The sequence below is a fragment of the Drosophila rhopaloa genome, unplaced genomic scaffold (assembly GCF_018152115.1).
Source record: "Drosophila rhopaloa isolate 14029-0021.01 unplaced genomic scaffold, ASM1815211v1 contig_185, whole genome shotgun sequence".
NCBI classification, from domain to species: Eukaryota; Metazoa; Arthropoda; class Insecta; order Diptera; family Drosophilidae; genus Drosophila; species Drosophila rhopaloa.
The window spans coordinates 123140-138471 of NW_025335067.1; the positions used below are offsets into that span (position 1 = coordinate 123140).

General features: G+C 41.6%; 1 protein-coding gene across 8 annotated transcripts in view; it reads left to right on the forward strand.

The window, feature by feature from the left end:
• LOC108048668 (RNA-binding protein Musashi homolog Rbp6) overlaps positions 1 to 15332 on the forward strand; it is a 188880-nt gene that overhangs the window by 115401 nt on the left and 58147 nt on the right. For all 8 annotated transcript variants that reach the window (XR_006417579.1, XM_017129482.2, XM_044459254.1 and 5 more), the window contains one exon: positions 8034 to 8126. Coding sequence is in view for 7 of the 8 variants with exons in the window: in XM_017129482.2 (XP_016984971.1) it covers positions 8034 to 8126 (93 nt within the window). In the remaining variant the exon portion in view is untranslated. The remainder of the gene's footprint in view (positions 1 to 8033; positions 8127 to 15332) is intronic.

Genomic DNA, 15332 nt, shown 5'->3' on the forward strand with positions numbered 1-15332 from the left:
CGCTCCGCACACACACACACACACACACACACTCACTCACACATCTGCTTAAGCAGAGGCAAGCATTTATATTTATGCTCTGCTCGCCAAGCCAAAAGTGTTGCATACATCGAGGGGCCTGCCGCACAATTTACATGTATGCGCACACACACACACTCGCTCGGCAGCTTTAGCTGGTTATGTGTGTGCGTGTGTGTGCTCGCCTATGTGTGTATTTAATGTCGAAATTATGGACGACAATTTTAATGACAATTCAACTTAACATTAGAACGACAGGGGCAGCAACATGCGACCAGCATCAGAAACGACTTTGTTGGTCGTTAGTCGTTAGTCGCTGCAGCAGCGTCAATAGAGGGTGTCAAGAAGGTGAGCTCGAATAGAATACACCCTTCAGATGCAGGTAGCAATATCAACAGTTTTTATTTAATATGGAGATTTTAAATGACAAAAATATAAATCTATATTTAAGTTAAATGAAATATAAATATATCTTGAATTTGGATTCAATGAACAAAAAATGTATGTCATTAGTTTATATTAAACTGTATTATAAAATGAAAAAAAAAAATATTTTTCTTTGAAGCATTTATAAATCGAATATGTAAAAGAGATGTAGTTGTCTAGAATTAATATTCTAAACTGAATGGGAATAATAATTTCAAAATAAAAATAATAAACAAAATAAATGGAAAAATGAAATCAATCTAATTAAATTAAATACTTTAAGATTTAAATTGTAATGGGAAAACTATCTTGGTTGTTAGATAAGAGCTTTTTAAACATTGTTTGATTAATTTTTCTGTTGAGTGTACTGTGTAGACAAAGTAAGTTTAGTTTGCAGTGCAGTTTTGAATAGGTTTAAAACCAATCAAGCCATAAATAGCACCAATTAATGGGTAAGCCTGGCATCGGCAGCAACAATGGCCGGGGCTTCTCTATGGCATCGGCATCAACGGCAGCAAAACAGTTTCCGTATCCGCCAGCCGCCATTGTGCCAGGATGCCAATGCCAAACACACACACACTCTTATAAAGTGATGGTGAGGGGAGGGGAGGGGGAGGGGACAGAGACAGGGACACACACATGTGTGCTGGTCCTGCCATCGCCTTTGCCTTTGCCTTTGCTCCTGCTGTCGACGACAATGCGTGTGAGTTAAATGTATGCGCATAAATTAATAATTAATTACACAGAATTACATTTCGGGCTTGTTGTATAATATTCATTATTGTTATGCATAAATAAGGTGACTTGCCAGGACTCTGTTGCTCTGGCTTTTGCCATCCTTTCTGCCACCCACTCGCAACCAATTTGTGAGCGATGCGCCATTTTAGTTTTTGTTGGCCCGGCGCATTATGGAGCTCATTAAAATGCCAACTCAGCTCAGCTCAGATCGGATCGGTTTGGTTTGCTTTTTGGGGGAGCTCAACTCTTCAGCATCAATCTCCGAAAATGTATTTATGTGCCGGCCATATATTTCATTTGATTTACAAGTTTAAGCCGGACAAAAAAGCAGGACTTGAGTCTGAATTTGCATTCCCTTTGAAGGGCAGCCATCGCTGGTCCCTGAGGCAAATTCAAATGCTGATTTCTCTATGAACCAGGCCCATTATCCCTTGTCAGTGACAGCAGGAACGTGTTCATTGGCTACGTTCGCAGGGACATTTGCCGCATAAATATCAACGAAATTAAGGAGCGACCGGGGGATGGGACTTCCTTCTGTCAGGGCAATAAATCAACAAGGAAGACGAACGCTTTTTGTCCTGCCGGATCGGCTGGCCAAGCAAATTTCGAAGGAAATTGACCAAAAAGTATTAGTAACGGAAATTGCACAAATTTTGTTTGGGCCCAACGCACTGGGATCAGGACCACATGTGTGTGGACGTGGATGAGGGTGTGGGTGTAGATGTGTGAGTGGGTGTGGGTGTGCTGTGTCCTGTCTGTGGCTGTGTGATTATGGTCATTTTAATTGAAAGCCAGACAAAAACAGAAAACCGAGAACGGAAAATGCGGCATTGATGGAGCATATCGAATTATGAATAACTGAGGATACCCAAACGTGCACTGTGAAAATATGACTTATATGGCCTTAGGTATCCAGAATCTAACCGTTGGTTAAGACTATGTATGTCATTTTATTTCATCTGTTTTATGGTATTACTGGTATTCTGAATCTATTTTTTGCTCTCTTAATCACTAACTCATTTTAAGCTTCGCTTTTTTATGATTTGTGTTATTTTATTAAATTTTAGGGCAAAACACAATTTTAAATCTATTTGTAAGAACAGCTTGAAAACAATAAAAATATAAAATCCATTAGCAAATATACGTTAATATAACAGGACTGAAAAGCAATCGTAATAAATATATTCTGTTGTAGCTTCTTTTTGTGAAGTGTAAAAGGAAATGAACAAAGATAATGCTTGAATAAGCAGCCTTCATATATATTCCGAGCATCTCTCTCCCAGTTCTTATCCTGAAATGGCATCCTTTGGCATTTGTCAAACTTTCTATCAATGCTCATATTTCAGGCCGAAGTCCTTCACCAGCACTCATAAGTATGCAACACTTTTTCCCACGGCGGCCGTCCTTGTGTTGGTATGCCCCTTTTATTTTGTATAAAATTTGCATGGATAATTTGTCACTTTGAATGATGCTGAAGCTCTTTTTTCGAGTGGGTTACAACCAATCCCGTTTTCCCCCAGTAATGCCTCTTTTTCCGCCCTACTCCCGCCGGCAGCAGAAATTCTTGCGGGAAGTGCGGCAAATGTTACAAATTGTTGTCGTTGAAAATCACCCCTTAACCCTTTGCTGCCCAGGCCTGAAATTCAGGCAACGCATCTGGAATTTCGGGGCGAACTTTAATAAACCCGCTTTTGCCAACTAATTTCACAATAAAACCAAATGGCGGCACAGAAAAAAAGGATATCCTAGGGAGGCCCGAAAGAAAAACCCTTTTTAACCTCACATTTTATGGCACACATGCGCTAACAGGTTTAAAAATTACATTTAATGACAATTGGCAGAGTGCCCCGGTCCCTCGGCCTTTTCCCCCCGCACTTTGCCCGCTTTTCTCGGGGTTTTCCCGCTTTTCCGCTGAACATGTGTCGCCGATTCGAGACATCTCCGCAGTTCCGCGCGCAATTTCCAGGCAAGTTGCTCCCATTAGCCACATAATTTTAAGTGTGTGCGTTGCCCGAATTTCCACCATTTTCCACCCCCCCGCCTCCCGCTTTTCACGGGTCGGGCCAGGGCTGTCGCGTAGAACGAGCTCATTTAATATTAAAAGGATTTATGAGACATTTTCCTTTCATTTTGACAACGAACGACGGCGGGTCGGGCAGGTTGGTTGGGCGAGCGTCTGAATGGCGAATGAAAATTCTGCGCCGTTGATGAAATTTTCGCTTAACAGAATTTGCGATGCTTGGCGGACGGCGGCAGGAGCCTACGCACGGTTAAAGGGTTTTTCATTTTCCAAACTCCTTCAACCCCACCCTCCCCCTAGCCACTCCCCAAGCCAACCCCAATTTCATTGCCTTACAGAAAACCCCTTCCCCAATTTCCGTTTGCCATTGTTGTGAGCTCTCGGCAACTTTGCGCTGGTTTAGCTTACGCCCGGGAATTATTTGAGTGCTTTTTGGGAAGCGTTCCTCGCCCCCCGCCCAATGCCACGCCCCCATTCCGGAGCGTGTGAAAGTGCAGACGCCTCGAAAATCCTGCTTATCTGTGGCTGTGTGTGTGTGTGTTAGTGTACATTTTTGACAGATTTGAAAATTATTATGCAAAATGAATAATTTAGTTGAAAGTGTTAAATTGATTTGGCCTTTCCCACTAACATAACAGACATCGGCTTCTCCTCGGGAGATGATGGAGATGATGGCCATGTCGGCATCGCTTTTCAACCCCATCCCTTATTTCTCGGATGTAATCCGGAGTGGTATGATCCAATTCCGGATAAGGTCGGGTTATCGATAGCAGCTCTGTCAACATGAAATATGCATGCGACTTGTCAACCGACTTGTGTATCGATGAGACGCAGTGATAAAGTGTCGTTTTTATTGTATTCTCCTATTTACATGCTACGCCTCATTAAAATCCATAATGTTAGAGGAAAAGCGTCAGTCTATATATTAAATAAGCAGGATAGGTGTTAAGTTGATTGATTGCCTCTTATTTTATTAGTGGGGGCATTTTCTTCTTACCCATCTATTTTATTGATGCTATGAGTTTAAACAGAATGATTATAAGTATTAGGAATTATATTTTACACAAGTAAATCAATTTAAGCGATACAAAAATGAATGGAAGATTACATTGTCATTAGTTTGAGATATGTTTAGGATAAATACATTACTGAACATAGATAAAAAATACATTTTAAAAGCACAAAAAGATTATTTTTGACACCTTTTATAAGTAAATTTTCTGAAAAATTTACAAGTCAGTCAAAAAGTCGTTCCGTTTATTGTTTGTTGTGGTTGTAACATATTTTTTTGTTTGATCCGGAATGAAATATTTGGCATTGCATTTTTTTTGCGAAACCATAAAAAGACCATTAAAACATAAAACCTTGTGCAAGTTTTGAAAGCTAATAGTAAATTAAGGAATAGGAAACTGTTGGCTTTTTGTGATTGAATCTAATTTTAAGTGTCTTTTATTTTATTGAACCTAATTTTTATTAAAGAAAGGTTCTTAAGAATGGACAGCATAAATTGTAACTCTTTTCCTCATTGTCCCTGTCGCGTCAACTTTACATTAGACATCCATCCAAGAGGGCGACTTTCTTGTCAACTGCATTAAAACAGGTCCGCCTTCTTGCGTTTCCGTCTGTCCTTTCCATCGCCCCACCCTCGCTGCCACGCCCACCGCTTGATCACGCCCACTCGTGACGTCATTTGTCAAATTTTCGGCATTACCCGGCCAAAAAGACATGGCCATGGCCAAACATTGTGCCAGTTGTCGGACCCACCCACCCGAAGCTCGACCCCTGCCCTCCTTCATTTCCCTGTGGCTCATCCGGCGGCTCATCGCAGTCCTTGTGGCTAATATTGACATTCCTAATCTGTGCTCCGCTGCGGTGGCCGTTAAAATGCCGTGTCACTTCGTTAGTATGCGTGTGTGGTGCCATTTGTATCTGAGTGTCTGAGTATCTCCGTATTCTTGTATCTGGCTATCCGTGTTTCCCTGTTTTCCTGTAGCCGCATGTGTATTTGTCTTGAGGTCGCGTTTGGTTCGGTTTTGGGTGTGTTTTGTTTTTGATTCATGCCCCGCTATCAGCACTGGGCGTGTTCCCAAACTGGTTCATTTATATTTGATGATGACATTGCCGACATCGGCCGAGCAATCAAACTCCCGGCTCCAGTTTATTAGTTTAAGTAGCTCCATTTTGGGAGTGATTAGTGCGGGGCGTAGTCCATTGTGGTCGGCTGCTAAAAGGGAGCCTGTGACCACACAGAGAACAAAATAATTCTTGTTTACAAAAGAGGACCACACTTAGGTATTTTTAAATTGCCCCAAAATTATTTAGTCTTTTGACCTCCTTTTAGATATATTCCAGTATGGTATGGCTTTTTATGATGTAAATGTAATCTAAGAAAAATTAAGCTGTCATTTCATCGATAAACTCACCTAAATACCAGAACTCTACAAGCTCGAACATCCATTAGGCCAGCCAATCTTTGTTTTAACTTAATTACCCATCATTTAGCTTGCATACTATTTTGAAAACAGATAATTTAAATTCAAAGTGTTATAGAATTTCTTTTGCATACCCTTAGTCATCTTTTTCGGTAATTTGAATACACTAGAGATTACTTAATATATATTTTTGTAAGTGCACAGACACACTCAAAGTGCTGGCCACTGCAGTTTGAATCGCTTTTTAACAACGCTGCAATTTCTGTACCCATTTTGTGGCTGGTGATGATGAGCCACCCGGGTGGTGCATTGGGTGACGGGTGGTGCCAGGGTGGTGCTAGGATGGTGCCGGGTTCAACGTTGTCTCGGACGTCATGTTGTTACAGTTACTTTCTTGCAGCGCACTCTCAACTTGATTTCTGCTCGTTTTTTGCTTTTGCAAATTGTTAGAGGGAACGCCCGCGGAGACACCGCCCCCCTCAGTGCATCAGCACCCGACCACAAACCCCAGTCCTTACTCAACCTGGCTAAAGTGCAGCACAGACAAAAAAAAAAATTGAAATAAAAAAAAACAGGAGGATGAGGAGGAGGAAAAACTAAAAGCGACAGGAAGAAGGAGACCGAAAACAGAAGCCAGGAGCTGAGCAAGAAGACAGGACTCAGGACTCTGGGCCAAAGCGATTTGCCTTGCCAAAAGCTGCACGACCAACTTTGTAGTAACATCTAAACCTCCCCTCTCGCCCCCTCTCGCTCTATCTCCCAGCCGGGCCAGGCTGGTGTGTGTGTGTGAGTGAGGGCGACAGCACAAGTGTTTTAATTTTACGACATTGTATGAATTTTACTGCTGGCACTGCAGAAACATCAGCACCGCTGTTACATATCGTTAGCTTCCTTAACGGACATATCCCACATCGCGTGGGTTGGTGGAAGGGGGTGGGGGGTTGAGCTTCAGACGTCCCTTATACCCGTTGTCTGTGCCGTGCTCATAAATTGCAGCTTGCAAGCGTCAGTGCAATCAGCGTCATCAGCTTCATCCGGTTTATTCGAGGGTCCCTCGAACCGTGGGCCCCACTCCGCCCGCCTTGGATTTCTTCCTTCCCAACCCATCAGAGCGTGCCAGCCTCTGAACTTAGCCCACCCAGGTCGTCTCTGGGGTTTACTTAGCTTGTGGGTAATTTTTTAAAAATTATACAAATTAAAATTGGTGGGGTTCTGCGATGGGCCCACTGTGCCTTAACTGCCGTCACTTAACGTTAACAGTTTACGCTTGCCTGCGGGCTAAAAAGGCTGGCGTTGCACTGCACATACGCATATCCTGACACTCGGCAGCTAACACACGAGTGCACTGCGGCGAAAATTCTGATAGGCGATAGCACTCGCGTTTCCTCTGCTTTTCGGATTTTAGAGATTCCAAGGGAAGCAGTTCCTGCGAAAATCGCCAACACAAGAAATTAAAAGCTGCTTTAGTTATTTCTAAGGATTCGTCTTTAGAGGGCGAACAAATATCTCTTATTTGTTTGCCCATTTCTAAGTATACTTAAAAAGAAAACAAATAAAAGGAACTTAGGAATCTTTTCTGCAGATAATCAAATTTAATAAATTCGTATTAATTTCATATTTTAGAATGTTAGGAATTTAGAATTAGTTAGGAAATATTAGGATAAACATTGACTACAGAAAAATATGTAAAATAAATAAGCCAATCTAATTAAAAATTGTTTATAACAAGTTAAATAGAATTCCTTATACAGCATGAAACAAGTTTTATTTTAACAATGAGATAAACTTAAAGACAAAATTATAAACTAAATAAATGAAATTACTTTAGTTACGTTAAGAAAAACCCCATATTTTGTAAGGCCAGTATATTTCTTGACTTGCCCGAGTTTGGAAGTCATTTCTGTGAGTGCACCTACATATGCAGGCCTGAGGCTGCCTGCTCGTCCTTGTCTCGCCATCATTTTCGGTGCTGGGTGCTCGACGGCTGCTGCTCCTGCCGCTTCTGCTGCGCTAACTGCGTAAAGTTGGCACTTGAAACTGTCAGCTTAAAAATGCCAGCTGCACACACACACACACACACAGACACACTGTGAGAGGCGAGAAAAGAGAATAAGGGGCCATGCATGTAGTATATAAAATGCACAAAATGGTCGAACGACTCATGGCGAAAGTTGGTGGCCATAAGTTACAGGAGGAGGACGGGATGGGGTAGTGGGCTGGGGGGGTCGAAGGTCGAAGCCTCAAGTTCCCGGCCGTCTGACGGGTCATAACTTTCGGAGTAACCCGCGTAAAGTCCCGTATAAAATGCATATTTAAATACCGCCCCTCCATTTAACCTTTCCGCTCATTACTCGACATATATATTAACCCGTTTTTCGTTCTTTTTGGCCCCGTTGCAGATGGTGACGAGAACGAAGAAAATCTTTGTGGGCGGCCTCTCGGCGCCCACCACACTGGAGGATGTCAAAAGTTACTTCGAACAGTTTGGTCCGGTAAGTGGAGAACTCCTTTTTCCGTATCCTGTAACCTATAGCTATATCGAAACGGGAGCCAGTCACATGCCAAAATGCTAAACGAAATGAAGCAAAATAATAATCATAAAAAATCAGAATGACAGGCAGTGGAGCAAATCATGCAATCTATTCGCACTGCGCGTGTTTCCCCAACAATGTACGGGGTAAAATTGTATATATATTTTTATTTTTTCCTGCTTGCCGTAAGCAGTGACACCTTCACTGGCTGCCACTTGCTACGTTTTGTTTGATCAATAAAAATGCCAGAAAAAAAAGAAGAAAAATTACGAAGCCAGCGAATGAAAGAGGAAAACCTCTAAAAAAAAATTCGAACCAAATTCAATCTTGACAAGTACTGCAAAGCCCAGGACTCCACTACGCCCCCCGAAAAACTCCACTTAAACACACACACACACACAGACACACACTCACACACATATGCATATCGAGTGTGCAGCTGTATGTGTGTTTGCGGCTGAGTGCCGTTCGAGTGCTCTTTAAGTTCTCCATTCAGCCATGTTCGAAAAAAGGCCGAAACGGGGGCTTTGCCAGACTTGTTATAGCGCAAAAAACAAATTTTTAGCACGAGCACAAAAATCCTGTGTTGTTGATTACGATACTAAACGAAAATCGATTTGCTAGACGCTCTTCTTCAACCTTCCCGCCGCCAATTTTAATGAGCGACCCTCTCGATCCTGTTGAAGCGCAAAAAAAATCCCCAAACACGGATTTTCATTAACGATGTGCTATCGGATGGATTCTAAGGGGATTTCTGAAGAGGATAGAATACGTCGAAAAGAGTTTAAGAATTAAATGGTTGGTGTTTGGTAGATATTGAAAGCGTTAAGCTGGAAAAGGAAAAATTCAGAAGCTCTACTACTAATAAAAATATATGAAATTCAATAACGCGAATCTTTAAGTCACTGATATCCATTCAAGCCAATTGGGCCAAAATGCAAAACACTTCAAATTATTTTTCTGATGAAAACCCGTGAAAAGGTATCTATTATACCTAAAAGGTATTACAAGATTGCCCTAAAAGCAGTTTGGAAATTTAACTCCCACTCAATACCAAATTCCAATAACTCAAACTTCAATTCAATATACCCTGCTGAGAAAAAAAGGATGCCCCTGAAACATTATCAAATTTCGAGAGTCACCCAGTGACAAATTTGAATGATGGAAAAAAGTAGCTATATCGGGTAACAGCTAAAAATGCCATTATTTGTTTTCCCCCAGCAAATTACACAGCCTGCTCTCGAGGGGATTTTCGACGATTTTTCTCGATTTCCCGGCAACCCATCCGAAATTCCCATTTCCCCCCGAAGAGAAATTCAACTCCGCAGGTAAAGCTTCCGATAATTGACATAAATTGGCGCAACTTTTTGTCAGCTCTTCGCCGCAAGACGTCAACTGCCATTTGCAATGCTCCATTGCCCCGCCCACCACTAAAGCTTTATATATATATATATATTTATATAGCATAGCACTTGATAATGCGAATATAATGACGAGTGAGGGAGAAGCATCCATAAACGGCCATCAATCAAATCAGCGCTGGGTAACGAAATGCTTTTAAGTAATTTTCATCATGCCCAGCGAAACTGTCAAAATCCATAACGATCAAATAGTGAAGATACTACATCGCACGCAAATATTGTATGTATTTGTGTATATGGCGAAAGGTGAAACAAAAGAAGGCTGGGCGATTTAACCAAGCGCGAATTCTTAATGGAAAACTTTTCAATTAATCCGCATCGGCAAAGGAAATTATAATAATAACTTGGCTGCGAGTGTATAAGCCCAGCAGCTATAAGCTGTGCGGAGAAACTTTCGACAGGGCAAACAAAACAGAAGCCCAAGACCAGTTTTCCCATCCCCTTGGCCAAGTTATTGATTACAACTAATCCCCTTTGGCTTTTGCCTGCCGCCTCATTGGGCAACTGGGAAAAGCCGGAGAAAGCCGGGGAAAATCTGACGGGGGGCAGCAGAGCGATTTTCGCCAGGGCCATAAACAAAATAGCAAAATGGCAACGGCAACCGGCGGCTTAGTTTTCTTCCTCCTCCCCGATTTTCCTTCAGTTTTCCCCTGCTTTTGGCGGCAGGTGACCAGCGAAGCGTTAATGACTTTAGCGGCCATTTTTCTTCCGCTTTGGATGAGATGAGATGAGCGCGGAGAGATTGCTCCTGGCAAGATTGATTAGCCGGACAAGTCAGGGCGCGGCATTCAATATGATTAATAGTTGCATGCGTGGCACCCACAACAACAGATCCCAAATGTACGCGTATATATACATGAGATATAAATTTATGGCGCAACCCTGCCAGCCAATTTCATATTGCCATGGCAGCCATTTCTATATCAGTTTGCAGCGAATGCCAGTTTATTTTTATTGTATCTTTTCAAGTACCATTTTCAAATGTTTTCATAGTTGTTTAGCTGCATTTCCATTTCCATTTTGCGGTGCAGGAATACCACTCTGCGATGCTATTCAAAAATGTATACGCTGGAATTTACATTTCGTAATAGAAGAATTCTCTCAATTAAAACAGCATGCCAGTGATAAACATAAGCACTTCAAATATATTTATATTATTCAAAGAATACCTTTGGTTTATAAAAACACTCTTACCGTTTATAAGAATTGTATAGTACGTTTTATTAAGATAGGTTCTACTTTAAAATTCCCAATCTCTAAAATAAATTTAAGTCACCATTCATAGAATATTTACAACTTCCTAGAGAGAAATATATTCCTAAATAGAGCATGCTATTTTAACTTATGCTTAGCTAACTTCAACACCCTTTTCCTGTCCAATTTATACATTTGTATCTGCAGGCCTTCTATGGCCCTTAAAGCCCCACCAAAAAGCCCCTTTTAAATGCAAATCAGAAAACTATTTTCCAAATGCAAAAACAAATCAAAAGAACTTAGAACTGAGCAAAAAAAACGAACAGGATAAACAAAACACAGCGGGCGAATTTCAAATTTTCCCTGCGCAGGTTTTCCCTGCAAATGTTCTATTTAACAAGCACACACACATGCAAAAGTGGGCTTGTGAGGTGGGAAAGGGGGAAAAGTGGAAAAGTGCCACCCAGCTGACCTCAGATGCTGCAACCTTTGGCCACTGATTTTATTGCAACTGATGCAGCTGCTGCTGCTGCAAGCTCTGCGATAACGAAAATTCCACATTCGGAGGGGATGGCGAAAGGAAAGGGTGTGGGAATCAAAACAGAAACGTAAAGCTCGTTGGCTAAAAAATTGCAAATAAACTACACATTTTGTAAAGTCCCTCCGCATGGAAATTGCCCAGCCAAACTATCAGGATCTGGCAGCCAAGTCCGGTCTCCTTTGGACTGGCTTTTAAAGGTGTTTACGGTGTTTGCACTTGCAGATGATATCCCCCAATCCCCATCCCCCTTCCCCACAAAGGTTAGTAAATTTAAGCGCTTTTCATAAGCATTTTATGGGGGCCAGGACCCCGAATCTCGAACCTCGAACCCTGCCAGGCAAATGGCCAAAAGTGCACCATCTCCCGGGGAACGGACAAAACGGTTGGCCAGGACACTCAAATGTCAGATAACTCTGTTTCACCCCCTTGGGATCCGCCCACTTCGGTATTAATTATGACAAATCATGCAAAGCAAGGCCAAAGCGAAAACAACAGCAAAAAAACCCCAACTAATTTCATTAAAAAACAATTTTTTATGATTTAATTATGGAAAGGCAAGCGAGCGAAAGACCTAAAATACACTGCCGCAAAAATAACAAAATACTTGCGAGATTTAGTGTGAAGAATAATATTTTTACAACGCTTGAAGCATCACTATCATAATAATAATAAAATGTTTGGTGAAATGGCAGCATTAAATACTGGGCCTTAAATATCTCTATAACTTGTGTGGTCTGTTTTCCTTTGAATAGATAATTAGTACACAAACAAATTAAAAATGTGGCTTAATAAAATCAGTTTTTGTAGATAAATTAAATATTCTTAAGGAAAAACAAGTGAAATAAAACCAATTTAATCAAATTAATGATGATAATACCTTAGATGAAATATACACACTTTAATTAGTTTAAACAAAAAGCTTGTGTAAGAGGTTTTTGATATCATGTAATAAATTTTGAACATAGTTTTTCATCTTTCGAGTATTCCACATTCTCCAAAACTCTTGTGTTAAAAAAGGCTATTTTGAGTAGTATTTTTGACAGTGCTCTGGATGAGAATAGGAATCTGACTGAATCCTGGCTGCTGCTCCTGATTCCGTCAGAGTTCACCTGGCTGTCATAACTGTGGGCAATTTTTGAGGCGTTCTGAATGAAGTGTCTCGCCCCGTCTCTTTCTGCCCCCGGCTAGCTGTCTCTTTCGGGGAAATGTGGGGCTTGAGGGGCATAAATTATGATGCGCAAATCTTCAGCTGGCTGAATGTAAATGTAAATGCAGGCACGCCAGTGTGTCTGTGTGTGTCTATGTGTGTGGTGGAGCTGACTATGTGTGTGAGTGAGTGCACGATGAGTGGCAGATTTGCATAATCCTTAGCAAAAGGTTTCATGACAACGCTGCTCGAAATGTCAATGTGGGCGGATGATGGGCCAGCACGGCCCCCTTGACAAACAGCACACCCCAACTCATACTCAAACTCAAACTCAGGCAGAGACCGAGACCGAGAGCAAAACCGAGCCACCCTAGAACCTTCCGAGCCACTCTAAACCAGCCCAATCATCTATAAGCTGCGGTTGCCTCTGCTCGTAATTAACAGCATACATATGTGTAGGTGGACAAACACACACGACAAACACACGGCACACACTCAGCTGCCATTTACATAGCCAATTAGTTATACATAAACACAGACAGCAGGCGGCAATAACAACAACGATGCCAATTTCCACCTTAATCCCTTGGCCGCAACTAATTTAATTGTGTTCAATTTGGCATAAAGGCGTTTAATGCAAAAGGCATTTGCCAAACAAGTACCATCAACCCCCTTCCCCTCCCCGGAAACCCTATCTAAAACAATGCAATACACATTTTTCATAGCTGTTAATTGTGGTTCGGGATCGGAATCGGAATCAAAGTCTGGAATGCCCTTCTATAAAGTCTTATCTTCGGTTGAGCTCAAAACCGATGGGAAATCAATACGATGCATCCCTTTCGCTGCGATTAGGGTATGCGAAAAACTCTATTGCAGACGAAGACGTTTCGTTTTGGTCTCGTTTGGTTTCGTTTCGTTTAGTTTCGTTGGCCGGGTTCGTTGTTAATGCTTTGATAGACACATTACTTCCGTCTCAGTGGTTAGGCTCAGCTACAACTACAGCCATCCGGAGAAATGTAGATGGAGGCGGAGGGAAATCTAATATGTCTTGCAAGCGAGCGAGCGACTCGGCAGGGATAACCGTTTGTTTACATAGCCCAGACTATTTGCCCGGACCGAGCTTAGCCACAGCCACAGCCAGGCACCGGGAGAAAAAGGGCAGTTTAAATTGAATTTAATGTCCAGTCTACACCTGAATTGAAAAAAATACAGCTAAAACACTTGTCAAGAAACGTGGAATACCAGTTGTTTTATAAAGTAGCCAACCTCCATAATGAGTAGCCTGAACATGGAATTCAAATGCTCTTTATAAAACTATTTTTGTAGTAATATTAACAAAAGATTTATAAAAAAATAAATCAATCAGTACAATTTAGTAAATCTGATTTAAAACATCTATTATTATCTAGTATTAATTGATTAGATTTTCTCAACCTCTTTTCACAGACACCACCATTTATAATAATAATTATTTGTAAAATATTTTACTCTGCTTTATTATTCATATTAATAATTTGTTTATTTTTGTAATCATATTACTACCAGTTTTTAAAGAAAAGATAAAATATCAGTATTTAATTTAATATATCTGAATTGATTATTATAATCGTGAGATATTTTTTGTAGATTTTCTATCCTATATCCTAAGATTCTAAGATTTCTTGTTTTCTTTGTATTCTATAAAATGAATTGGTAATACATTTTACCACGACATACATTCAACTGCAACATTGAAAATTGAAATCATATTTTCCGAGTGCAGCTGCAGTCGTGGTCGGATTCGAATTCGGAATCGGAGTCGGAGCGTGAGCTGCTGCTCGTCCTGTTCGCTGGTTTCCTTCTGGTTCCTCCGAGCTGCTCTGCATATCTGCTTCGTGCCTGGCATGGCTTTGGCAAATTGCGCAAAAAACATTGCACCAGTAAGCAGGAATAAGAAGGATGCAGGATGGGGGAGCCACTAGGAGCAGCAGCAGCAGCAGCAGCAGATTTCATGCACAACAAATTGTCATGCGGACAGGCAGGCAGCCCGCACAGACAGCCTTGCAAACACACACATATAGCCGACGAGCTCTGCGGTTGGTCCTGTTCGGGCTCATCTCCCCCTGGAAAGCCCCCCCACTCACCCTCCTTGAAAAGCCCCCCCTCCTTCGGCGGCTCAAGCACATGAAATCCTTACCCGGGCGCAAGTCAAGCAAACAAACAAACCGCAATGACATGCAGGCAACTCTGACGAAGGGGAGAAAATTCTGCAAAATGGAACGGGGTGTTTGGGAAAAGCATTGCGGCGCAGGAAAAATCTCCTGCTGCTATCCGCAAGACATTGGCATTGCCACTGTTGTAACCGGAAACTGTCGCACTTATTTGGCTACGCGCTAGTTTCGCATATTTCACTGTCAACTTGCGGTAAATAGACTTTAAACAAATATGAAAATAACTCGCAAGAAACTTGCACTCACACACTGAGACATCAGATATCCGCCTGGCAAGTGGGCAAGAAAAATGGAAAAAAATGTGGAAAAAAAGCGAGAAAAAAAAGGGAGGAAAATGTGCAAGTAAACGGTGGCTAAGCAAATGGCAAGTTGTTAAGTCTCCACCGGCTTCCCATCTCCAATTCCCCCAACGGGGTAATGGAAATCAATTGTTTACTTTATATGAGCTTTTCAAGTGCTTATTCAATATCATTAGATGCAGATGAGGTGGCATCTTGTGCATCATGGGATGCCCAGATACCCAGATACCGGCCAAGCCAAGGCCAAGTAATAACATAATCTGGCTTGAAGCAGTTTCCCAGAGCGAGGCTCCTGCTTAACCATTCGAAATTAGATTCTCCTCCTTCTAAAAACCCATATTTACCAGTCTAGGAA